The sequence below is a fragment of the Myotis lucifugus genome, unplaced genomic scaffold (genome assembly GCF_000147115.1).
Source record: "Myotis lucifugus unplaced genomic scaffold, Myoluc2.0 scaffold_52, whole genome shotgun sequence".
Lineage (NCBI taxonomy): Eukaryota > Metazoa > Chordata > Mammalia > Chiroptera > Vespertilionidae > Myotis > Myotis lucifugus.
In genome coordinates, this window is record NW_005871100.1 from 4,325,466 (window position 1) to 4,353,413 (window position 27,948).

General features: G+C 42.0%; 1 protein-coding gene across 3 annotated transcripts in view; it reads right to left on the minus strand.

Annotated features, from left to right (window-relative positions):
* Positions 1 to 1,829: 1,829 nt before the first annotated feature.
* The window catches only part of SNX10 (sorting nexin 10), a 55,841-nt gene continuing 29,722 nt past the window's right edge, over positions 1,830 to 27,948 (minus strand). For all 3 annotated transcript variants that reach the window (XM_014455899.2, XM_014455893.2, XM_023753839.1), the window contains 5 exons: positions 16,092 to 16,178; positions 11,901 to 12,001; positions 11,409 to 11,507; positions 4,093 to 4,305; positions 1,830 to 3,636 (listed from right to left, as the gene is read on the minus strand). In XM_014455899.2, the coding sequence (XP_014311385.1) occupies positions 3,555 to 3,636; positions 4,093 to 4,305; positions 11,409 to 11,507; positions 11,901 to 12,001; positions 16,092 to 16,178 (582 nt within the window). In that variant the 3' untranslated portion in view covers positions 1,830 to 3,554. The remainder of the gene's footprint in view (positions 3,637 to 4,092; positions 4,306 to 11,408; positions 11,508 to 11,900; positions 12,002 to 16,091; positions 16,179 to 27,948) is intronic.

A 27,948-nucleotide genomic window follows, 5' to 3' on the forward strand; every position in this document is an offset into this window, starting at 1 on the left:
GACATACACTCACTCCTCAGTGGTGCGGAGGCACAGCTCTATAGAATCCCCATGTAAGAAACGAACACAAACTCCACCACCAGTCATGCCCCCTGTGCCGCGAGCAGCAAAGACCAGCAGCGTGGGGTTTTGTAGGCATCCCCGCTTCTCGTCGTCGGGGAGAAAGGGTATTTTCCTCTTTAGCATAAGTCATTCGCATAGTGTCTTTGGAGTCAGCAGAAACTGTAGTTTAATTTTTTCTCTCTCTCTCTCTTTTCCTCTATTATCTTTTGGAAAGAAGTCTTTGGAATTTCGGAGAAAAAGAAAAGCGTCATTTAACGACCCTAGAGTTTTCGCAGCTGAAATAAATGAGTGGCCAATGCACTGTTCCTAACAAGGATCTAGAAAGTTTCCAGCCAGACTGAAGGGCAATTGTGTCCGACGTAAAGGGACAATGGTGACTCGTTTTGTGAGATGCATATGGCAAAGAATAGAGCCAAAATCCTTTGTCAATATTTCAAACGTTAAAGAAATTGTTGCTTATTTACATCCTTCTAAAATTTTTGGACTCCACTCTATTAAAATGTGTTCATTTCTTATGACCTTTATTTGCAAGGAAAATTGTATCTATGCTTTGAGTGTCAAATTGCAATAATTAGTTTCAGAAAGCATTTTGTCATTGAAAATGTGTTTATATGTAATCAAGTAACAAAACGTCTGTATTCCAAACAAAAGCAGAAAACTGTATTGAGATTGTTTCCTCCATTAAAAAGATGCAGCATTGTATTCATAAGATACCAACTAAGTAATTTAAATATTGAGAGGAAAACTGTTTTGAAACAGAATAAGCTTTTGTTTTGTTATTTTTGTCTTCAGATTTTAGAGGCCTTTTGTGAAAGGCATTGTTCCTTTATAGCTGAAATACTGAACCCCTTGTTCATACCACAGTAGCTCAATAATGATGAATCCTTAAGGCACCAAAAATAAAACATAAATTGAGTTCAAAACAACATTCAATTTACTGTTGGATATAATGGTAATTGTGGCTAGGCTAAATGAATTTGTTTAAATTCTTAATGGCCATAAAAGAGATTTTAAGGTTATTGCATATCACTTGTTTGTATTTAATTATTCAATAAAATGTGAACTAGGCTTGAAAAGCTCCTGCATGATATTTAATATCATAAGGGACGTCACTACTTAAACATCTCTGTTTTTCCTCAGTAATTTTTAAAACTTGAAATTTGAACTGGAATTTAAATCACTTTCTTCCAAGTGAGACTTTAAAAGAAGCCATAAGTAACAGGTGTTGGCTTTCATTGTTGACCCCTTTGGGTTATGTATAAAAGCAGTTCCCAAACAAAACACATAAACCGACTTTATAGGTGAACAGTTTACACTTTCAGAATGAGCCAGGGAAATACAGTTTTAATGTATATAAATCATAAATCACCCGGGATTAGAATTTTTTAAATTTAAGTTACATTAAAAATAGTTTTAAATAAACATCTATTTAGTTTAGTTACTTAAGTAATCATTTTCTTTTCCTAAATAAAGCTTTATAAAAATATGCCAGATGAAAATAAGAGACTCGAACAAAGCCAGAAAGCCATTGGGAGCTGAAGTTCACCTAAATATTTCAGCTGTTGAGTATCAGCATTAATGGTCCTTAGATATCAAAACAACCAAACCAGAGCTCAAATGTGTACAACTAGAGTGAATATTAAAGCAAATTTTATCCAACTTCTTCATTAAAAATGTACCGATCATTCAAAAACACACTGAATTTAGGTCTAAGTCAGAAGAAATACATTCTCATATGAAACAAGTGATCCAACACACTAAAGTTGATTTTTTTTTCATGTTTATTGTGAAAACGGTGATCTTGTGAAGTTTGCATACCACAGTATCAGGCATTACTTAATATCCATTTTGATGGCTGTTTACATCACCTAAAAATAATATGACAACTGGTAGCATATATACATCCTTTTCAAAACTGCTGAAAAACAGAAATAATGTGATTCAAATACATGTCGCCGAGGAGCTGGGATCCGCTCTTAAATGATAGGATGGTAAACTTCACGTGTTGGCCAGATAAAAAGAAATTGCTCAGCCTCTTTTTTTCTGTATTAAAATAATGAGTCCTAGGTGATACAGTAATAAGACCCAATACATTAAATCAGAATATTTACATAAGTTCAATAATGTTTTAGACCAAACAAAAACAAAAAGGAGAAAGTATGGAATCATTCTTATTCTAAATTTAATTTTTTTTCTATTGCTTCTTAGTTACAAGCATTTCAAAGACTTTTTAATAATACAGTAACTTTTAAACTCCTGGTGGAGATGAGGTGAGGTAACATTTAATTAAAGCAACAAGTTACCCCAGGTATGTGACAATACCTTGCTGTTAGTTTCAGGGATATTTTGTACCATTCGACAGGGAAGAAGCTTGGGTAATTGTCTCAAGAAAGTGCTGTCTCATCTGAAATTTGAAGTTCAATGTAGTTTAAGACGTTTTCTCTTTGGGCCATTTAAAAAAAAAAAGACTGTATTGAATTATTTTAAGTTACACCAATCCTCTGGAAGCTACCTAAAAAGAAAGGGCTTTTTTTAAAAATGAATAATTAATTTTTATATCCTTTTCTAAATTATGGGAATACTTACTGATAACACTAAATTTGTTTTTATAAGAGCCTACTTCTAACTTAAAGATCAGTAACAAGTCACCACCACTGACAAAGTTATCTAGGGATAGGAAACTGCACATTTAGTCAGAAAATAAATCATGAACCTGTAATTCCAATTACACAAAGATAATGAAAACAAATGATTTGTCTCCAGAAACCATGTGTTAAAGCTGATTTTTGGACAATGAGACTGTATTTCTTAATCTACATATTGCAAGTCTAAGCAAAGTCACTGGCACGGTTTCTGTTTTGTCTGGGATGTAAACATTATTTTAGCATGTCTCTGTTCCCAAGATACTTTCCCCATCTAAGTGTGAAACAGAATACTGGCAAGGTTAAACTCCCTTCCAAGAGTCCAAACACCCAAAAGCAAAGTGTCTTCCCGGTGCAGGGGAGGTACCCACAGAACATCAGCCCCATGTCTGAGCGAGGCCGGCTGGTCTAGGTTGTCAGTCTTCAGGGTGGTTAAGCTCACACATGCTGTGTTTACGCTAACACTGCCCCGTTGATTCAAAAAGGCATCCCCTGTCTGGATTTCAAATGCTAACTATTTACCTATATTTTCAAATTCAGTAAAAGCAACCAGGTTGTTGTTTTTTTAAACACATACACCATGTCATTTGAGAGCAGGATCTTGTTTTACCAATAACGTTGGCCTGTATAGGAGAGAGTTGCAATCACAGGCCTTTAGCTTTTTACGGAAGCTTAGCCAAAATAAGACAACATGAAAACAGCATGAATAAACAACCCAGCGTCTTGAAGAATTTAAGTGCCTACTATCATGACAGTGAGCTTTAGGTAAAAATGTATCATTAGCGGGCTTTCTCCTCTATGACTGGACGTCATTTGCTGTTCCTAAGACGGTCACGTTAGAATTCTTTTTCAGGATTCCTGCGGAGCCGTGCTCATGTTACACCCATGTGGACTGCTGTCATCACTACTGTGGCCAAACCCGGAGGATGAACTGGAAAAGAAGAGAGGGGGAAAATAATAAAAAGAGGAAATTGGTTTTCACAACACACTCAAAGCCTGAGTAACAGAGGAGAACTTTAATTATCTCCAGTCACAAAGAGAGACAGGAAATTTGGACTTTTAATTAGCCATTTGGAGTGCAGTTGGATATTTTTTTAGCTAGATAATTTAAACGCGAATAATTCAAGTCTGACTAAATGAAAGTCACATAATCAGAATGCAGATAATTGAATTTCTACTGCATTCATTAATTCAGTGTGGAGGTGTGTGTGAAGACTACTATGATGAGCTGTCACAACTCAATAAAATCTCAGTCAATTAATTTTTTCATTATCTTAGGATTACATCAACAAAAAAGGGGACGTGTGTGTAGAGATCCCTACACAGGCATGTGTGTGCTACGTGTTATATAAATACGTACGTGTTACGTGGAAATGCAAGGAAATACCTTTCTGAACCATAATCTATATTGTTTTCTTGTTCTCCGGCTTCATCTTCTTCGGGGAAGCGCCTGTTCATCAAGGCGAACTTGTGAATTGCTTCCTCTACCGAGTACTTGGTCTGCCCAGAAACGCACGCCTCAATGTCTTCCGAGTTCAGATGGCTTTGCAAGAAGAGGTGCAGGCTGCTGTCTGAGAGCAGGAGCGCGTTGTGTAGGACCCTGTGTAAGAGAAAACAGGAGACAGCGTCAGTGAACGGGGATGAACACCGATAGGGCAGGAGAGAGAGAAACATCCAAAACGAGCCACTGAAGTCGTCTCTCGACGGTGGCAAACTTTGCATCCATGATGCTCTCTGCCTATTAAAAGGGACGGAAGCATATGTTAACTTCTATTCAATTATTTGGAAATTTAGGTGAGTAAAAACATGAAGCTGATGGTTAAGAACATCTGTTAAAAGAATAACTTCAAGGACATTTCTTCCATGTAACCATCTGTTACGGCCATGTGGATTAATTACGGAAATATTTTGCTTGTGGAGTCATAGAAATGTATTCCACTTGAAAAAAAAAAATTTTTTTTACTGCCAACCAGCATGTCCATTCTGTGATCTTTATGGGCGAGGCTGTCCGGACACATCAAAACTTTCAACTACTATTAAAAGTTCTATTAAAAAGTCATCTCTTTGTTGGAAAAACTTCACAGCTTTGCTTCTGTACAAGTTTACAAGGGCTCCGCTGAGAGCTGGCTTTTTTTGAATACCTAAGACTAACCAGAAATTTCTCCAAAATCTTCAGTGGAACAAAGAGAGTACAGATTTCAACTAGTCCCTCAGAACGGCAGGGAGGAGCAAAAACCAGCCCGTAGCCGAATCTACACATGCTCAGGTTCACGTTATCAGTGAACGTGTTTTCTCTGCCAAAGGACACCCTCACACTTAAATAAAAACTGCTTTTAAGTCTTTCAGCCAAGACTTTTATGTATGATAATTCTGTCTCTGTTCATAGTTCAATAATGATATAATGATGGAATACTAACACCAGTTGTAGGAGGCGAAACTAAAATACGAAACCCTAAGTATAATTTTGCCCAACATGGGATTTTTCATGCATGCATTTTTTAACAAGTTACTAGAAAAAGTACATCTCTCTTGGTCATTCACATTTAAAGTCCAAGAACATTAGAATATTTCCTTTCCTTCAAAATGAAACAGAATTCTTTTTTCAAGAAAGCAAACGTCTAGAAAAGTGCAGTATCCATACCACAAGGTAGGCATCCCCTAGGCCTGTGGTTGGCAAACTGCAGCTTGCAAGCCACATGCGGCTCTTTGGCCCCTTGAGTGTGGCTCTTCCTAAGCCAGTGATGGCGAACCTATGACATGCGTGTCAGAGGTGACACGCAAACTCATTTTTTTGGTTGATTTTTCTTTGTTAAATGGCATTTAAACATATAAAATAAATATCAAAAATATAAGTCTTTGTTTTACTGTGGTTGCAAATATCAACAAATTTCTATATGTGACACGGCACCAGAGTTAAGTTAGGGTTTTTCAAAATGCTGACACGCCGAGCTCAAAAGGTTCGCCATCACTGTCCTAAGCCTTAGGAGTACCCTAATTAAGTTAATAACAATGTACCTACCTATATAGTTTAAGTTAAAAAATTTGGCTCTCAAAAGAAATTTCAATCGTTGTACTGTTGATATTTGGCTCTGTTGACTAATGAGTTTGCCGACCACTGCCCTAGGCTTACAAATGTAGTTTTAAAAAATACTCTTTACTGACGGACAGGAAGAAAACGTAAAACCACTGCGTTTTTTTAAAAGGCAAAATCTCAGGCCAGGCAGCTCACACTTCCTCTCCCTCCACATCACATGATGGAGACTCATTTACCAAGTACACACAGGAACGTGGCAAACTCCTCTTACTATTCTTTGAGATTTTCCACATTTACAATGTTTGCCGCTCTTGTTGTAAACACTTCAGTTCCAGAGGAGGTGTCTGTGGCCGGGACCCACTCACAGGAACGTGAATTCACTGGGAAGTCTGAACGGAGTGTTTCCTGCCAGCCGTGGTGCAAGTAACTGGTTCATAGGATTATACTTACTGCTTTGTTTCTGGTGGAAATGTGTTTTATTTTCTTTATAAAATAATAGGTAATCTTTAAAATTGATTTTAGATGGTTCAAGGCATTACACCGCAAAAGTAATGAGCACTAATGCCAATGATATTGGACACAAATTCATTTTAGCTTTATTTCACGTCTAAAGCAATTCTACTGAGCCTTGAACTGCTCAGGCACGGTTATTAACTTGCTGGTAACCTAACACATGGGTACAGCAAACCAAAGTGATCAGAGCCCAGGTTCGTCGGGACCTCAAGGCTACTGTCTTTTTTCCTGAGCTATAATTCAATTTCCAATTTTACTGTACATTAGACTCATTATTTCTCAGTGTTTTCTGCTGAATACTGCCATCTGGAGGACACGCCGGTGAACAGCGAGAGGGAGCCGGGCACACCCAGCTCTCAATTCTGAAGTGAGAGAAACGTGTGGCTGGGGAGAGAACCCCCAAAATCAGTACATCTGCTACCACATCTGGGTTTTTTAATTCCCTCGGCCTGGCTGGCTACCTGTATGCCACTGTGCTCCACGGGTATGAGTTTTAAACATGCAAAAAAAATTTTTTTAATATATTTATTATTTTTATCTTTAGTCAGATATTTCCTTCCAAAATTAAAAATACAAACAGTTGAGAGCGTTCCCCCCCTGGTTCGGTGAGCATGACTAGTTCATTTAACATTATATCTGGCTTAATACATATCAGCGAGTGTTGTGACTGCCATCACCACAATATTAAATCCTATTTTCACCTTAGTCATATTTGCGCCGCATTTTCCACAAACAAATCAAATCGCAGTAAATCAACTTCAAACTTAATACAAAGAGTGCTTTGTAAAACAGTCAATAAAATGTCATCGTTATAAGCCTCCATAAAAATAAGTGTATGCAATGTTCAAGCCTTTACAAAAGGAACAAAAAACGGCCTCTAGAATGTTACAGGAATTGGTGAAAAGCTATTTACCGCACGAGTCAAAAGTTATTCCTTTCCCCATAAGAACGTTAAACTACACAAAGCAAAACCTGTTTTTCCCTTGAATTGGATGCAGTCGAAAAATCTGGTTTTCCTCGACGTGATTTTATTAGGTGTATTATGTATTGGTTCAGTTGAGAACAATACATAGCTATGCAAAAACACTGTATCCACCTAAGGGCACCCTGGCTCTGCTGTGCCCAGCACAGTGGCATACCTACGCATTCGTATCGCCCACGGAAGGTTAGCAGTTTGATGTAGCGAGAAAAAATTTTAATTCAGCCTGTTTTCCTCTTACCATGAGAAAAAATAAAGCCCGCAAATCTTCACGGAAGGCATTCATGAACTGTGCTGTGGTGCCCTCTATTGAACACAATGACATAAAAAGTGTGTGTGTGTGTGTGTGTGTGTGTGTGTGTGTGTAACTAACAGTGTCTCCATGGTATCCTTTGGTCGAAAACTGTAATATTCCTTTAATTTTAAAGAAATACAAAACTGAAATACAAAAGCCTACATTGTAAGGTCCGTGTAGTTAGATTAACGGGATGGATTCAGTCAAGGAGGGCTGCTCCCATTGTGACATCAATCAAACGTAAAAGCTAGTCGGAGTGCCATTTTCACAGGTGGAGTCTTACCAACAGAATTTATAATTTTAGTCTATTTTTGCAATAACTATTTGTAGAAATGACTTACAATTTATAAATATCCGGGGGAGGGGGGAGGAGTCCAAAAGGGAGATTATAGCAAAGATTGAGGAAAAATAAATATATTTAAATATATTTGAAAAATCTCACAATCATACTGACCAAATTTAACTAGCATTTAAGAGTTCTACTAACTGTAATATAGTGCCTCCACCTTTCCTATAATTTCCTTGTCTATAAAATTGAGACAAGGAAATTATATGATTGTCGTTATTGAGATAAAAACGTGAAAGCTATACGTATAGCAAGTATTCAATAAATGGTATAGATTATTTTTGGCACCCAGTGAAAGAAACAACTTTCTAATTCCTCCATGAAGATTGACCTGGATATGTAGTTTGCTAATAAATATGTATTGTTTCTCCAATGACCTTAAGTGAAAAAAGCTGTTATATTACATACACACACATGCCCGAAGACAGTTGGGTTTCAAAGGGTTTGAACATATTAAATGCTCTTGGCTCATAACTTCCAAACGTACATAAAAACCGGATTTATAAAATGCATGCTGAAATCTACCACACAAGCAGACTTCCTATTTAATGCGTGACGTCTTCCTTCCCGACTTCTAAAGTAAAGTGTTCTACAAACAAACGGGGTGCAGGCCATCGAGGGGGCCGTGAATAATGGGTCTCAGGCTGGGGACAGGGCACAGTGCCGAGTGGCCAACTGGTATGTCACATCCAGTTTCCCAAAGCGGCTTGAGCTGAGGGACACCAGGGGCGCCAAACAACGGGAGAGAATCTGAGAAACCAAAAAAACCCGGGGGGGGGGGCGGGATGAGGGGGAGGTCAGGCCTGAAGCCGCCATGTGGTATCAGATTCCTTGCTTTCTTCAGGTCCAAACCACACAGAAGCACCATCAGCTGGGAGACTATGGAGCAAATGACATCGCAAGAGAACTTGGTGCCTGTCCTATGATTCGACCTCTGGCTGATGATCCAATTGTAATGAATCCAGCCACCCCCCAATACACACTTAGTGCTTCCCCACTCGACTGGGAGCTTCAAAAGGACCAGGATTTGTGTTCATTTCGTGCGGCCGGGTACCCCCAGGACCCAGCCCGGCCCAAAGTAGTCACTTAACAAACAGATTTTCCTCTGATGCATCACTGAACGACACAACCACTAGTGGGGTCTACAATGCGTGGGTAACACTACAGCCCCCTCATAGCAAACCGAGGCTCAAAGAATGAAGTGACTTTTCCCTGATTATCCAGCCAGAAAACAACCAGGAGCCAAGACTCGAGGGAGACCTGGAGCCCAGCTCGTCGAGCTCCTGGTCCAAGACACTGCACTATGAAGTCCGCATCAAACTCAGTCAGCACGCCCGGCCGGCCAGCACGGCTCACTGGTTGAGTGTCAACCTATGAACCAGGCTCCCGGTCAGGGCACATGCCCAGGTTGTGGGCTCAATCCCCAGTGTGGGAGTGTGCAGGAGGCAGCTGATCAATGATTCTCTCTCCTCATTGATGTTTCTATCTCTCTCTCTCCCTCTCCCTTCCCCTCTGAAATCAATAAAAATATATTCTTAAAAAAAGAAAAAAAATTCAGTCAATAAGCAGCCAAACGACACAGTTTGCAAAAATAACCCAGGGCAAGCCTCATCCCACTGCAGCCGAATGACACTCACTTGCGTCACGGATTTGGTAAAATCAACTGAGAAAGAACGGGTCATGTTCAAAACAAGGAAGTGATTCCCAGTCAGAGATGCATGCCCTGCGATCCACCAGCAACATAAATACAGAGACACATGCTGTCCGCTGACCTCACAAAAGGGGTCCCCTCTACAGAAGACAAGCAGCTCCCCAGTGCGGGCTGCCCAGGCCTCCCAGGCAATGGCCCGTCTGCAGGTTCCCCGAGCAGCATCGAGTGACAGGCCACTCTGCCACCTTGGGCTGCAGGGGCCGCAGCTTAAGGGAGAGGCCATCAGCCACCAATTAAAACCGGAGCTGTCCCCCAAGGGAAGGGGCAGAAGAACTGGACCAGGTCTTTGTTCTCTCAAGCCTGCGATGCCCAAAAGAATCTCACTGTAATGTTTTCCGAGGTCCCGGCTCAGTACTAGGTCTTCTGATCTCATGTCATTTTTATTCTTCTAGCTTCTTTTTCTTTTCCGGCTCCCCCTCAATTTATTTTTATTTTTACTGGTTTTCAGAGAGGAAGTGAGAGGGGGAGAGAGAGAGAAACATCAATGATGAGAGAGAATCATTGATTGGCTGCCTCCTGCATGCCCCACACTGGGGATCGAGTCCGCAACCCAGACATATGCCCTGACCGGGAATCAAACCTTGACCTCCTAATTCATAGGTCGACACTCAACCACTGGGCCACACTGGCCAGGCCCCGCCCCCCAGTTTATAATCTTGGGTGTTTCTTTATGTCTCCATGACCCCTTCAAAGGAAAGGCACTCTATCAACCTAACAGAAATAAGTATTAATATTCATGGGCATACTTAACACCCAAACTGGTTACGAATGAGCCACATGGAGAGAAGGCAGTAGATGATCTCAGGCTAGCTCTAAGGTGCCATGCAGTGAACTCAAAAGGGGATCACTTCAGATCCTGAAGCGAATAGAAAATGAGAGTCCAGGTGACTGTGCTCTGCCACCTAACCAGCAGTCATGTGACTCAGCCTATTTTCTTATCTATAAAGTAAGAAGTTAGAAAAATCAGCTCAAAGCTATTTCATTTCTTAGTGCATCAAACAAATAATGGCCAATACTTAGATACCACATATCATATGCCAGACTGCTGTGAGCGCTTTACATTCGTTAATTCATTTAATCCTCTCAACAATCTTATAAAGCAGGTGCTCTTAGGGACTCCATTTTACAGACGGGAAAACGCAGGCAGAGAGGAGGTAAGACTGGCCCAAGCTCCCAGCTAATAAGGGATGGAGCCAGGATTTGAACCCAGGCAGGCTGGCCTCAGAGTCTGTGTGCAAACCAATGTGCTGTCCCATGGGATGGGAATTCCAGTGTTTGGGGGGGAGGGGGATTATAGTAGTGTGAATTGAAGTCGCCTTCACTACAGTACCTCCCATCACCACGTAATCCGGAGTCAGTAGATCACTAAGACTATCTAACACCCCCTTATATATAGTCCCTTCAAAGAGTGGAGTGAAACTAGAGGAGCCCAGAGGGTATTAGCAGCCCACCGGAAAGCGGGTCTTTGTCCATCAATCCTAACTGTTGTAAATAAAGACAGTTTTTAAGAAGTACCTTTTTAATAAGACACATCTGTTTCCTGGAAAATTTTACTTTTGTCAGCTACACTCCCAAGTAATTTGGCTCTGCTTTACAGCTTAAGGGACCAAGTATTTATCATCAGACTCAATTAGTTCATTGTTTTCTTTCCGTATTTGGTCCCTAATATGCACCATCAGCTGTGAGCCACAAGGTGGCGCCCTAATACAGGAAATGAACGACTGAGGTTGGTTCTGGAGCAGATGATGATTTCAGAGACAGTACTGTGCTCCCTCCCTGATCACAGGACACCCAGCTCTTTCAAAGCGCTTCTCTGCACACTTACTTCCTGAGGAAATCTTCCAGACCCTGACGCCGCTGGTCCACATGCTGGCGATTGTTCATGTTGAAAAACAGGTTTTTAGATGGAAGCTCTGGCAGTTGTCTAATGAAAAAGAAGCAAAAATTTTATCATCATCAGATCAAGGTGGCTTAGTTACAGAAATCCCTCAGTGAAAGCAAATAACGCATAATAATCATCGCACAGTGACTGTATATTACATATGTATTATATAATAAGGATAAGAGAATATTAACTTAAAGAAAACCCCATTTTTAAACATTGTTGGGGCCTTTCATGGTCAATACCCATGAAAGCTGGTAGAATTCAAATGATAAATTTTAAATTCAGATGCTGTAGCCACAAAACTAACTAAAACTATAATTACAATCAAGAATGCCTGTAAAATCCTTCATAATTTATATCTCATGCATATCCAAGTTCTAAATATTGAATATAATAATAAAGTCTCCTTGATATACCCTTTAAGTCACTTACACCAGCAATGCGTTACTCTGGAGTCTCTGCCTCAGCCACACAAATTCTCTGTATCTTCTTCGTACACAGGACGTCTTCATTGTAAAACACATGCTATTGGTCTGTTTGGAGAAAAGAAACATATAAGCCTCACTTGAGAAAAAAAATGCTTTTTTTTACATCTATGACTCACTATATGCCTCCAAATTTATTTAAATAGGATTTTTAGCCCTGGCCGGTTTGGCTCAGTGGATAGAGCGTCGGCCTGTGGACTGAAGGGTCCCAGGTTCAATTCCGGCCAAGCGCACATACCCAGGTTGCGGGCTCGGTCCCCAGTCTGGGGTGTGCGGGAGGCAGCCGATCAATGATTCTCTCTCATCATGTTTCTATCTCTCTCTCTCCCCCTCTCCCTTCCTCTCTGAAATCAATAAAGATATATTGAAAAGAATAAATAAATAAAAAATAAACTAATCCGACTGGCCAGGCGTTTTAAAAATAAACAAACAAATAAATAAATAAATAAATAAATAAATAGGATTTTTAAACCCAAAACTACATGTGCATTTAAACCAGATTCAAATCTTCTACATCACCCATCAATATGGCAGCCCTGAGGACAGCTGGGCTGACATAAATGTTGTCTGGGGCGAGCCATTCACTCCAAGTCCTGAAGTAGCCTCCTGCCCACCTATCTGCACTGCTTTCAGCAAAGAATCACAAAAACTGAATCCTGAAGCATAAACGACCAGTAAGAACTGAGGGTCATCCACCAGAGTCCCCGTCCTCAGCAAAATGGCAACACTTCTCCTTTGGGTAACGAGACTGGCAAATGTTTGTCTACTGATTTTGTCAGAAGGCCTCTATTCTCTATATTTATTTCAACACCTGCCATCTGTCCGAGCAGCTGGAGAAGCCCTTGGGGACTAGAGACACCTTCTCCTGGTCCCTGACGTGACATCACAGAAGCCGTCATGACCATGACAGGCCTGCACTACAGGTCACACAGATCACCAGGAATCCCGAAATCACTTCCACTTTTTCCAAATATGTTTTTATTGATTTCAGAGAGAGGACGGGAGAGGAAGAGAGAGAGAAACATTGATGATGAGAGAGAATCACTTCCACTCCAGCTCCCTGAATAGCACAGGGGTGAGCCAGTGCATGCCTACTTCCCAGGGGGGCTGTGAGGATGGGTAACAAGCACTTGGCAAATGTCATCCATTAACATCGGTATTCGGTATTCGTTACCAGACGCCGGTTTCCTTCCAGCTACCCTAAGGCAGACGCGGAAAAGCCACCTCCAGAGTCCCCGTCCTCAGCAAAATGGCAACACTTCTCCTTTGGGTAACGAGACTGGCAAATGTTTGTCTACTGATTTTGTCAGAAGGCCTCTATTCTCTATATTTATTTCAAATTTCTATTTCAAAATCTTTACATTACCAAATGAGAGATGTTCTGCCTCCAAGATTTGTATTATTTCAAAAAGTATTTTTGCATCATTTTAAAAACACCCAGCAGTTGTTTACCCTGGGAAATGTGATTATGTGCGTTCCTTCTTTTCTTACCTTTTTTTTTTTTTTTTTTTGCATTCCTTCTTAAACTGCCCTCAGGAGGTATCTGAGAACGTCCCAGAATTCCTCAGAAAACCTTGGCTGAGGGGAGGTTACATTAAGAGACCTGCCCCCAAAAGAAAGATTGGTCTAAATCCCTTCATCTTTGACAACAGGACAGCCAGACGTGCTGGAGTCTGTGGCACAAGAACACTCCATGTGTGGATTTCAAAGCAGACCAGGGCCTCACGCCGATGTGATCCCGGGGAGTAAGAAAGCGGGCGTTTGCAGCAGAATGAGCCCCAGCGGGCCTGGGCAGGGGCCCTCTCAGCGCTCCTCCCCGGAGAGCGCCAGCACTGAGGGGCTCCATCCACACTGGTCAGTTCCAGCTCCCTTACTTGTCTCTGCTCAGATTCATTGTGGATGCCAGCAACTGAGAACCAGCGGGTGCCGACACCAGACAAAGGTCTGTCTGCCTCCAAGTCCTTCGTTTGCAGGACAAGTTCAGGAGAATGTATACCATAGACTACCCACCTCTCTAGTCCACATGTTTAAAATGCTAAGTAAAAAAATAAAAAAATAAACAAACAAATGCCAAGTAAATGCTAAGATTTCAGAGTCACCTGATATAATTTCCCTTAAGATTGACTTACATGAACTCAACGCTGGCTTCACTACCTGCAAAGCTCTATGTACACCATCGAGGACTCTCCAGTCCCCCATCGACTCTGAATTGTACAACGGAATCAGAGGACACTGAGATCGCTAGTTTACCAAGTTCCTCTGAACCGATTTGCTTGTGTCTGCTATCTAACAAGCCAAGACTTCTTCATTGTCCATTTATTAGCCTTTCAGAGAAACACCAGAACACCACCCAATGTCTGTGGCACCCACCATTTCTGGCTCGGGGTGGACATTTCTGAATTCTCATCATTAACTCCCTGAGGAGAATCAAATTTCACACCTACCATGAAGTATGTGACAAGGACCCATAAATGTTTTAGAGGAAGCTAAAAGGCAACTAAAGGATTTAATTCCATTTTCTTTTCTTTTTTATTAAGGGAGAGGGAGAGAAACATCGATGTGAGAGTGGAACATCCATCGGATGCCTCCTGCACACATCCCCACCAGGGATGAAGCCCACACCCCGGGCATGTGCCCTGACCGGAACCGAACTGGCAACCTTTTGGTTCACAGGATGACACCCAACCGAGCCACACACGTGCCAGGGCAAGAATTTCATTTCATTTTCAAAGGCTTAATCGTAATTTCCCACACAGAATTTACATCTGGTGTGACTTTATGAGCAAAATCAAGACAATATCAAAATGCAAAGTATAACCTGACAATGGCCTTTAACACAATCATCAAAAAAAGCAGGCTGGCCCTGGCTGGTTTTTCTCCGTGGTTAGAGGGTCGGCCTGTGAGCCAAGGGTGGCAGGTTTGATTCCTGGTCAAGGGCATGTACCTAGGTTGCAGGGGCGGGTTTCCCAGCCCTGGTAGGGACGTGTGCAGGAGGCAACCAATCAATGTGTCTCTCTCATGTCGATGTTTCTCTTTCTCCCTCTCTCCCCCCTCCTCCCTCTCTTCCACTCTCTCTGGAAATCAATGGGGAAAAATATTCTTGGACGAGAATTAAAAAGAAATAAAATAAAATAAGAGTGTTTACTTTGTTTTTCTAAGTTGGAAAAACTTGGAAAGAAGGAAGGTGTATGGCTAGTGACTGCATGTCCAATACAGCATACCAATTCAGCTACTTGCAATGGGAAGACTGAAGGTGGCTAAATGTTACTTCACTTGTGCTATATCCTCACAGATACACCTGGGCCTGTTGCTATGCTCCCGAGAAAAGCCCCGACGAAATCAGGTGGGGAAAGTGACTAATTCATGATCAGGACCATAAAACTCTAACATGTGGGCCACGTCTGGCCGGCCACTTATCTTCACACAGAGTGTCACGGGAACACAGCTGCACTCATTCATTCATGCCTTGTTTGAGGCGGCTTCCCTCCAAGAGCAGAATCGAGGAGTGTCGAGGGAGACAGCGGAGCCCACGGAGCTGAACACAGGTACTGCCTGCCCTTCACAGGGAACGTTTGCTGACCCAGCTCAAGAGGATCCCAGAAGGCCACACACCCAGGACATTGCTCAAGAGACTATGACAGAGCATTATTTCCAAATAAAGAACATCACTGCTAGTTACTGTGCTGATCACTCGGAATCTAGACTAAGGCAAAATAATTGCACATATCCAGTTCCGACGTTCTGACTCTACATATGAAACACTGCACATCTCCTCTCCAGAGAACCCTACATCCTCTCAAAACAGATTTATCGAGCGATATACTTATTACCTGGAAATATGCTATCACAGATCATAAATACCATTAATGAGGTATAAATAGTCTTTAACTGTGAATTTTAGAAATATTCACATCTTCATGAAGTATTAATATTAACAAAGGTATAATAAGGAATTCAAATAAGAAATATCTCAACTTTAGGAACCATCTTATTGCTTCCTTGAAGGTACAAGCATTAGCTGTGATCATTAAAATTCAGTTCTTTGAATTCAGAAAGCTTTACAAATGTCCACTGTAAGTATATCAAAGTATCCCATCAAACATATGCGACTGAAAATTACTACTGACTGCATACTCACATGAATACAGATTTCATAGTCGATGTAAGAATGCCAGAAGTCCTCCTTCTGAATCCTAGGATCCCGAACCCAGACACTCACGAACTCCTGTAAGGGCATCATAAAGAAACGTGTTTCGGGACTGCAAGGAGGACTGGGAGGGAGGTGAGGAGCGACTGTACGAGGACAAAGCGGAAATGAGCTCTGACCAACGTGGTTATGAGCCTCTAAAAAACAAGAAGTTAATGAATTGGGCACCACAGAAACTCCAAAAAAAGAACTGCTTTGCCATAAAACGTAATTTTTTAAATAATGCAATACCCAGCTGGCTGCGCTGCTGCAGAGTCTCAAAGATTATGTGAAGACAGTTAAGAAAATATACCTTAAAACAGATTCTTGATTTTTAATCATGCAAAACAGGTTCACGTTTTTCTCCAGTTTCTTACTTTCTTCATCTCTCACAATTAAAAGCCTAGGCCCTGCCTGATCTGTCACTTCCCAGAACACAGATCAGAAAGAGCAGCAAAGGTCCTGTGAAAAGCAAGCGGTGAGAGTTGACAATGAGTTTGTGTACGCACGCCAGCTTCGTGAGGATAAACTTCATTTAAAAATTTGATAATGTTGCCCGGCCGGTGTGGCTCAGTAGTTGAGCATCAACCTATGAATCAGATCACAGTTCCATTCCTGGTCAGGGCACATGCCCGGGTTGTGGGCTCAATCTCAGTGTCAGGCATGCAAGAGGCAGCCAATCAATGTTTCTCTCTCATCATTGATGTTTCTATCTCTCTCTTCCTCTCCCTTCCTCTCTGAAATAAGTAAAAATATATTTTAAATATATATAATGTAAAACAAAAATGTATTATGTTTGGCATGATAAATTTTAAAGTATAATTTATTCACTTGGTGATTATAAATTTGTCCATGGAATTTAATTTTCAATATTTTGACTTTTGGGCTAGAAAAGGGGAGCTCCAAGGCTGAAACTTATGCCATTTCTTACTGCTTTGCTTCAGCACGTCTGAGAGGCAGGCAGAAGCCAAGCGGTAAACACACCAGAGCAGAAGCAGAAGAAAGATTGTGGGGTTTTCTGGACAGAGCACCTCCATCCTATTGTGCAGATGCTAAAGTGAGAATTTCTACAGAGAGGATTCTAGAAAGGAGAAACAGTCCACGTTCCCTGACAATAACCTTCGCCACCTATAGAGCTTCACCTTCTGAGACAATGCGCCCTTTGTTCCTGCATTTGAGACCTCTGCCCCACCCGTGCCCTCAGTAGATAAGGACTCTGAGTTAATGTTCCAAAGGGTCTTATTCTAACATGTTTTCATGTGTTTTTAGTGTCATTCAGAAGACAGGCAATAAAAACAAGGTCACAATATAGTGATGCTCTAAATGTGCTGGCTATTATTTCTCAAAAGGACTTTCTAAATTGTTAGGGGCACTACAGAAACAATTGTTAAAGCAAATTGTTAAAGCAATCGCCCCCACTCCATAGAGTGTGAATGGGTCAGGATAAAGGACCTCCTGCCCAGAGATGGAAACTGAAACAAAACCCAGGAAGCTGGCCCTGCGGCTGTCCACATTTCACGTGTGAGTGAGTGAGTGAGTGTGTGTGTGTGTGTGTGTGTGTGTGAGAGAGAGAGAGAGAGAGAGAGAGAGAGAGAGAGAGAAGAGACTGACTCATTTTCCTGGAGTACTTTTCACACATCCACAGTCTTAGAGGAATGAATCAATCATCAGTAAACCGATGAACACAAGGACAAACAGGCTAGGAAGAGAAGACCAGAGCATTTATCCCTCCAAACACCCCACACACTCAGGGCTACATTCTGACGTTCATGGGCCCTTCTCCAAAAAAATATATTCAAAATCAGACTTTATGACTTCACTGGCATAAAGATGAATATATTACTATTATATATGAAAACCTTTTCTTTGACCTAAAAGTTCATTTTATTTTACTGACTTAAAAATTTTTTTTAAAACAGCCCAGCCAGCATGACTCAGTGGTTGAGCTTTGATCTAGGAACCAGGAGATCACAGTTCGATTCCCAGTCGCCATGCCCAGGTTGCAGGCTCAATCCCCAGTGTGGGGCGTGCAGGAGGCAGCCGATAAATGATTCTCTCTCATCACTGATGCTTCTCTCTCTCCCCCTCTCCCTTCTTCTCTGAAGTTAATAAAATGTGTATTTTTAAGTGATAAAAATAAAGTTAAACCATTTCCATGGGCTCCGAAAAGCACGTGGGCCCAGGGCACTGTGCCTGAGGGAGAGGTGGGCAGAGCCTCCCCTCTGAGCAAGGCAGAAGGCTGCCCACAGCTGACAAGGTGATGACCCCCCTTTGAACCAGGGGATCCCTAGTCATCAAGTCACATGTGAGCCACACTCCCACTCAGGGTGCTGGCAGCTGTTTTTCCACTGGAGAGGCAGAAGTCCTTAAATAGACCCAAAGGGAAATTAAATATTTCCAACGGCTCGATGTTCCACATTAACAGGAGCCGTGCACCTGCCGCTGAGTCAGTGGCCTTTACGCAGATCAAACAAAAACTAGGAAAACACACTTGTCAATTGGCTACAAATTTGTGATTTTTTTTTAAAAAATGTTTCTGAATTTAAGCTTGTAAAATCCACAGCATCTCATACCTCTGACCAGTCAACATACTAGTGGGTGATGGATGACTAAGCGTTCTGGAAAAAATCAGGGCTTATTTTCCCTATTGGTTTGCTACTTCCAGTCGTTAACATATAAGCATTGAGTAACATGTCCCCCATCATGGGGAGAGCCCTGAAATTATGCTCGCAAGACTAGGGGGAAATTCTGTCACCCACTTCCTAAATTATGAACGTATTCACCGAGCCTCTGTTTCCACATCTGGAAAAGGGGAATAATGGCTGTTCATCCTACCTCAGCTGTCTACTAGGAGAATCAATTTATAAAATACTGGTGAAAACACGGGGAAATTTTTCATTAAGTGCTACATGAATAGAAAGTAGTAGTATACTTTTCTATTATTACATAGAGAGGGAAACATCTGTAAATAGAGTCAACAATAAAAAAAGAAAAAGAAGAAAGGGAAATGCTTACAAACCCAAAGCACCGAGGTCTTCATACAAACATTGGCAATAAGAAAAGGTTAACCAAATGTGAATGTGTTGTTGTTTTTTAAGTAAAAATGATTAAGAACCCAACAGCAAACGATCTAACACTGTAATTTTTCAGCAAAATGCGGAGTGACCTAAAAATTCCCTAGTACTTACTCGGGGCAAGGCCTTCCTTATTTGTAAAAGGCATGGGAAGCACAAATTTGTAAAGGATCTCCCCTCTGCATCTCAGTGGGTTGGAATTCTCAGACTCTACCATGATGACTACTCATTAAGTCTAATCTTTAATCTTTTGGGAGAAGGGTGCATTGAAGGCATACTTTAAAACCATGCTGGGGGGAAATGAATTCTAAAAACACCCCGATGCATTTAAATGCACACTCAAATTTAACAATGGTGCTAAGACTCCAACCATCTTTTCAATCCTGAAAAGCTTTAACTTGGTTAGAGTGCTAGACATCACTCTCCTTCTGTGGATGGCGAACTTTCTTCCTCCCTGTCCTCTTAAATGCTGCTGTGGCCCCCAGAGCCACCCAGGCTGCTCCTCTGCACACCCTGTTGCAATTCCAGGGTGACCTCAACCAAACATGGGTTCAAGCCCCAGCATGAGCTGATGGTTCTACCTCCATCCCAGTCCAGGCCTCTCTCCATGTATCCAGCCTCCCACTTCCATGGCTCTACTTCGAAGTCCCACCCTTCCCACATCACCCTGTTCCCCGTCTCATCCCCAGCAACCCCAGCCAAAAACCCAGTTACCCCAGACTTCTCTCTTTGAATCACCGCCCCAATCCACACTGACCAAGTCCTCCACATCCACCTCCTTTGATCCCACACCCTACTCCCTTCTGCTACTACTTTGGGTCAAGTGCGCTTGCCCAACATGACTGCAAGGGCTGCTAATTGATCTCTGGGCCGGAATCCAATTCATTCCCCACACCAAGGCGAGAATGGCTCCGCGGCACACATCCGATGATGTCATCTTCCTGCTGAACATCCTTCAAAACCAGCCCGATAACCTTCAAGATCAAGTTCAAACTCCTTGGCTAGCACCATAGAGCCTTTCATGATCTTCATCTGCTTATCTCCAATGTGAGGCTTAGGTACCCATCCACAACACGCCATTGCACACCTGCATGCCTTTGGGCAAGCTGTTCTTTCTGCCTGGACAGCTGTCCCTACCCCACTTCCTGCTTTTTCTTCTTCGTTATCTTCTTCCTTTTATTTTCCAATTCATTGTTCAAAATGCAACTCAGTCTCTGGAAATCCTCCGGTTCATCCACTCCATCCTCTCTGAACCCAACCGCGCCCCCCCCCTCCTGCCCCGCCCTGCCTTTGGGCAGACCTCAGGCACCGTCCCACTCTCACAGTAATTACCCGGAGGCCTCCTCCATCGATGCTAAGCTCCTTTAGGGTAGCTTAGGCCGTCTTGTAGGACTTGAATGCCTGGCATATCCGAATGATTCTATTAATATCACTTAATGAATAAATAAATGCCTGCAGCAATGAATGAATGAATTGCCTGCAGGAGAAAAAAAATGAGCTCAAACTTTGAAATAAAAACCTCATCCACTTGGGCTCTTGGAGGTCATGAATAGTGATAAGTTACTTAGCAGCTGGTCTAAAGTTTATCTTAATTGAACAAACCCCTTCCCGTAAGGGTGTGCCAATTAACGGCAGGCGCTGCAGGAGCAATGTTTAAGATCTATGCGAACTAACTGCTTCCCGGCGCTCTGAAGAACTCCAGAAGCACCTATTTACATAGAAATAATTGAAAATCATTCTGATAGCTCCAATAACTTGGGTCCCCGAAGACTGGTACCAGACAACAATTTGTTTGCTTCGTTGGAGTTAAAATACGGACTGAGAAGTAATAAAAAGTACACTTATTTTAAAATATTCTATCGTTCGGAGGAGCCGCCCCTCCTCCACCCTGCAATTAGAAGGAATTAGTGAAGTTCCTCCGTGCTTCCAGCTACGCCCAGCACACCCAGGAAGCCAAGGTTCACCTATAATCTCTTAATTAGACGCATCCCTCACGGCGCTGCCCACCATCCTTCACAGGGATGTTGACAGCCTGTCAGCCACAGAGGACAGCTCTGCGCTCCATACCTCGAATCTTATGGATTTCCTATGAAAATTGCTTCGGCGGCAGCAGTTATTCAATTTAATAACCTTATTAAACACTTTAATGACTTTTTGGGCCTAATGACGATATCTAGTATGAAGGGAGAAGCCAGGCAGAGAATTAAAAATTTAAACTAACTGATCCCTACTGTTCTCCATGGGAAAACAGGAAATACCAGACTCCTTGAAAATCTAATCCCTATGTTCTTTTAATCATCACTCTTTGATTTTAATATCCTCTCTCTCCCCGCCCCCACCCCCAGTTCGACCTTTGTTCCTTCATCCACCTAACTTGTCATTTTTTTCCTTAGCTCTGATACTGAGATGAAATTAACAATAAAAATAGCTGTATGCTTCAGGGCACTGACAGGTGCCAGGCACTGTGATAACTGTTTTACACGTGTTTTGCTTTCATCTTTACAACGATCCTAAAAAGTCAGTAATATTAGCATCCCATTTTACAGATAAGAAAAACAAGGCTTCTAACGCTTAAGCAACTGGCCCCAAGTCAAATGGCCAATAGGCTGAGCTAGGTTTCAAATTCAGGTTCACCTTGCTCCAAAGCCCGGGCTCGCAAACATTCTTTCTATCCAGTGGCTCTTCTAGCAACAGTAAGTCCCAGTCACTTCAAATGTCACTGTAATTGCATTACTTTGGAGGGGAAAACATTATCTTCTTGGCTATTGGCTAAAACGTCGGTTGAAACCACCTGCTCTTCTGAAACTCATTGTATTTCATTTTTGTATTTCTAGCACCAAATACAGTGTTAGCACATAGTTAGTGCTCATGAAATGTTTGAAAATTAGATTACAAAAAAAGATTCAAAACCCAAGAATGTACAGGTTCTTCTGTGCTGAAAATTATAAGATGCTATGGAAAGAAATCAAAGAAGCATATATTTCTTTGTTTACATCTATATAAGTGTCATGCCTCTACTGTGTTCATGTATTAAAAGACTCAACATAATAGACAAATTCTCCCCAAACCCATCTATAGCTTTAATGCAAGTTCTGTAAAAATCTCAGTAAGATTATTTTTGAAGGCAAAGATTGTAAAATTTACATGGAAAGTAAAAGCAATTCTGAAAAATAATAAAGTGGGAAGAATCCCTGTTGCTGAGACCTATACAAATATGCCCAACTGATTTCTGACAAAGGTGTGGAAATAATTCAATGGAGGAGGGATAGTCTGTCAACAAGTAGTTCTAGAACAACTGGACATCCACAGGCCAAAAGCGGACCTCAACCTACTCCCGGCAAGCACCTTTCACAAAAATTCATGCAAAATGGATCACAGAGTTAAATGTAAACATAATACTTAATTTTTTAAGATTTCTTAAAATTAATTTTTAGAGAGAGGGGAAGGGAAAAGGAGAGAGAAAAACATCCATGTGAAAGTGAAACATCGATCAACTGCCTCCCCCACGTCCCCCACAGGGGATCCAGCATGCAACCTGGGCATGTGCCCCAACTGGAACCGGCAACCCTTGGGTGCACGGGACGATGCCCAAGCAACTGAGCCACACCAGCCAGGGCAAAACCATAAAACTTTTAGAAAGAAATATAAGAGAAAAATCTTTGGGACCAGGACTAGATGAAGAGGACTTAGGCTTGAAACCACAAGGACAACCCATATAAGAAAAGGGTGATAAGTTGGATCTCACCAAAACCAACACCTTTGCTCTGTGAAAGACCCCGTGAGGAAGCTGAAGACACATTACACAGACTGGAGGAAGTTATTTGCAAATCACACATCCCTCCAAGGACTTGTATCTAGAATATGTAAAGAACGCACAAAACATTTTTGAAAAGCAAATAAATCAATTAGAAACTAGGCAAAACACATGAGGAAACATTTCACCAAGGAGGACAGACAGATGGCAAACAAGCACATGAAAAGATGTTCAGCATCACTAGCCATCAGGGAAATGCAAATCAACGTCACAGTGGTCCATCACTACACAGTTTGTAGTGGTATTATCACTACTGTTTATTTTAGCACTAGAGGCCCGGTGCACAAAACTTCATGCACTTGGGGAGGGGGGTCTCTCAGCCCAGCTTTCGCCCTCTCACACTCTGGGAGCCCTCAGGGGATGTCCTACTGATGGCTCAGGTCTGCTCCCTGCTAAGCCGCAGTCTGGCCTCCCTCTGCGGGAGGTGACCAGGTGATCAGGGGAAGGCGCTGCCCCCATCACCCTGCCGCTGCTGCCACTGCCGGCCTCCCTCTGTGGGAGATGACCGGGTGGCCGATTAGGGAACAGAGCTGGCTGGCAAGGCCCCGCCCCACCCTCCCCCACCGCCCCTCCTCTGCAGCCGCTGGTTGCTGCCGCCTCCCATCCCGCCCCCATCGCTGTCCCCTTCCTCTGCCCGCTGGCACGTGCCTTGGTTGGCCTGGTGCCGCCTGCTCACCAGCCCTGTCCCCCACCGACTGGTCATTCTGCCGTTCGGTCAATTTGCATATTATGCTTTTATTATATTGGATTTTGATAGTTGTATCATTTAAAAGTTCTACTGTAGTCTAGCTTAAATCTTTACAGTACATAACTGTGCTAACTGTAAAAACATTTACTCAGATTACCAAAAAAATGAGACAAAAGCTAACAAAGCAAAGTTTCTAGGTGTTAGTGAGCATTCATTTTTCATAGCCTCGATGAGAATTCTCTATCACAGAAATAAAAGCTTGTTTCAATTTGGGCTCACTTTCTCAGGACATTTTTTTTCCTATTCCAATTTAAACTGCAGAGTCATTCATTCATTCATCCATTCACACAACTGAAACGTATTGAATACCAACTCTGTGCCACACAGCTGATGCTTACAGAATCTAATCAATTTCTTATTCGCCAGAATTCTATTCAGAACTTCCACACAACAATCTCAAACTAAAATTTAGTGCCCCGGGCCGGTGTGGCTCGGTTGGTTGGGCGTCATCCCATGCACTGGAAGGTTGCCAGTTTGTTTCCTGGTCAGGGCTCGTGCCCAAGTTTCAGGATTGAGCCCCTCGGTGGGGCATGCAGGAGGCAGCCAATAAATGTTTTCACATCCATGTTTCTCTCTCTCTCTCTCTCTCAAATAAAGAAATAGTAAATAATATATTACAAGTAAGTATTTAAAAGAAAAACAAAGATGAATATTTAGCCATTTTACATACTACATTCTTTACAAATAGCAGGCTTGAAAGACAGAAAGACTATATCAAGTAACCTTCCTTTATTTCCTAATAATCCTTCTGACACCCTAAAACACATGCTACCAGGGGTGTTACTTGCCACTTTACAGCTTGGAGTGTGTTTAGTACCACGGCCTTGCAGGTTTGAATGATGATTTTTAAGAAAGCTCTTACTGCTTCGGGATAAACTGTGGATAAGGTTCAGCTAGACCTGCCTTTTATAGAACTTAGAATAGTTCATGATATTGCAAGTTTCTTTACACAAGTCATGTCCAAAATTAAGGAACTGCCTTTCTGTCCAAAATTAAGGAATTGCATTAGGAGAAGTGCAACGGAAACATTCGTCTTTCGCAGGTTGAAGTAAGTGCCAACCTATGTTAAACTGCACCACGAGGACCCAATCGACAGCAAAATCCTGAGTATGGAAACCTCCACAGGACAAAAGATGCAGCTCCTTTAACAAAGAAATTGCAAACGGGGAAAAAGGCAGAATAATCGACTTTAAGCAGTATATTAACCAAATACGGTGTGGTCCTAATTTGGGTTCTGATTAGAACAAGCAAATACATTTTTTCCAACATAATCAGGAAAACTTGAACCCTGTCTGCATAGTTGATGGCATGAAGGAACTAATGTTAATTATTTAAGGTGTGATAATGTGGTTTGTTTGTAAGAAGGGTCCATTGTTGACATGTGTACTGAAATATTTACAGATGAAATTCCAGAATGTCTAGACTTTGTTTCAAAATAATTCACTGTGTGGTGGCAGGAGTAAATTGGTGGGGGTGGGAGGTAGCTTGGTCATGAATTAATAATGTATTAATTATTGAAACCTTAGGTACATAAGGGTTCATTATGTTATTCTCTCTGCTTTGTGTATGTTTAAAATTTTATAATGAAAAGTTAAAACCAGAAAAAAGAAAAGAAAAGAAAAGAAAGGAGGAAGGAGAAATGGAGAAAAGGAAGGAGGGAGGGTGGAAGAAAGGGAAGGAAGGAGGAAGGGAAGAAGAGAGAGAGGGAGGGAGGGAGGGAGGGGCCCCAGCAGACTGCTTTAGAAGAAGGAACAGAAGTGGTACTCGAAAGTGAAAGTAAGTCAGAAACATGGATCTGAAAATGTTAACCATTCATGTAACATGTATTGACACATTCACATAATGATATCCTAATACTTATTGACCTTTAAAAATAATATTTTTTCATTAAATAAAACATGTATGTGGGTTCAAGATATATTTGTATTCATATATAACATTTCAAATACAGATGAGTAAACCATGAAAATGAAGTCCTGCCCTAGCCGGTTTGGCTCAGTGGATAGAGCGTCACCTCCAGACTGAAGGGTCCCGGGTTCGATTCCTGTCAAGGGCACATGCTCAGGTTGTGGGCTCGATCCCCAGTAGGGGACGTGCAGGAGGCAGCCAATCAATGATTCTCTATCACTGATGTTTCTATCTCTGTCTCCCTCCCCCTTCTTCTCTGAAATCAATAAAAATATATTTTTTCTAAAAAAGAAAGAAAAGAAAATGAAGTCCTACTGGGCCCTCAGTTTCTTATGTACCTATTCCGGATTTTTATACATTTTTTATATTATATATATATATATATATATATATATATATATATATATATATCTGGCATATATGTATATGTAAAATGTTTAACACGAATGGAATATGCTATAAATACTGTTTTGTACCTTGCTTTTGTCACTGCACAACCTTTTACAATTCTTTATATTTGATCATATATAATAAAATGTTTTAAAGTTTGCTTCAGAACTGTTTTAGACGCACAGAAAAATTGTGACGACAGTAGAGAATTCCCACATACCCCACTTCCAGTTTCCCCTGTTATTATATCACATCTGATAGGCAGGGAGGGAGAACAACAAATTTCGTTTCAGGGAGTGGGAGGGTATTTTGTCTTGTCTTGTCACTTCCCTTCAAAGTCCCCGGCATCACCGGACACCAGGTGGAAGCCTGCTTATGGGATATTCTTTAATGATATTCACTGGTTGTAGCTCAGTCATTTTCTAATCAGTTCCCGATATCAAAACCATGCTTTCCTCGAGCAGGTCTCGAATGTTACCATCACTCAGCAGAACGTACCTGGAAGAGGTGTGTGTCAAGCCTGGAGCCAGCACACCCCACACAGAAGCACATCCCTCCCCCCTGTCCCCGCAGGGCCTGTCTCCGCCCTCAGGCAGGGTCCTCATGTGCCTGGAACTCTCCCGGCCACCGGGGTCTGCTCCCCTCCGGGATCCGCTGCCGCAGAGCTGGCGGACTTAGTGCCACGAAGGTGTCAGTAACTGGTAACTGCCATTGTGTTCAGTATGAAGTATATACCTTTTGGAGAAGAAAAAAACAAACCCTTTCCTAACGGTATAAATCTCTAGAGTCTAGAGCAGGGGTGGGCAAACTTTTTGACTCGAGGGCCACAATGGGTTCTTAAACTGGACCGGAGGGCCGGAACAAAAGCATGGATGGAGTGTTTGTGTGAACTAATATAAATTCAAAGTAAACATCATTACATAAAAGGGTACGGTCTTTTTTTTTTTTTAGTTTTATTCATTTCAAACGGGCCGGATCCGGCCCGCGGGCCGTAGTTTGCCCACGGCTGGTCTAGAGGTAGACTTCAGCCGTCATGATCCAGGAGAGCAGAGGAGATACACACACAAGGAGAAGCACACACCCTTCCAGTCGCCTCACTGAGGTAGAACTGTCCTTTAAACGTAAGATATCTTTAAATGTTTTTATTGATTTCTTTTTCTAATACACATTTTTATTGATTTCAGAGAGGAAGGGAGATGGAGAGAGATAGAAACATCAATGATGAGAGAGAATCATTGATCGGCTGCCTCCTGCACGCGCCCTACTGGGGATCGAGCCCACAACCCAGGCATACTGCCTGACCGGGAATCGAACCCTGACCTCCTGGTTCATAGGGTTGACGCTCAACCACTGAGCCAGGCGGGCTGGGCAAGAATTCTGTCATTGTTAAATAAATAAAGCATGTAGGCGGTTAAAGATATATTTATAAGATTTTTTTTTCATTGTCCGTCCCCTTCACAGCAAGTGAGCCCTGGGCAGAGGAACGAATGCCCTGCCTTGGAGGGGCCAGCACGTCAGACTCGATGACACAGACTGTGCAGCAGGAGGGAGCTGCCCATGCACCCCTCACAGAGTGTGCGCGCCACGTGGCTGGAGGCTCGGGTCTCAGTGACGCAGGAAAACCAAACGCTCCCTCTGGACACCAGACTATACAAGGAACAAAAATGCCTGACTCCACGAAAGACGCTGTCTGGGACGTGTTCCCTGTCACAGCCACCTGCCTTTTCATTAGGATTCTGGGTTCTGTCTCATTAAACAGAAGGGTTGATTCAGTTGGGTCCACCTAATTATTCTTATTAAAATATGTAACCATAATATTTTAATTGTAAATTAAAGCTGCATGCATGAACGAATCTGAATTCATTTTCATTTCAC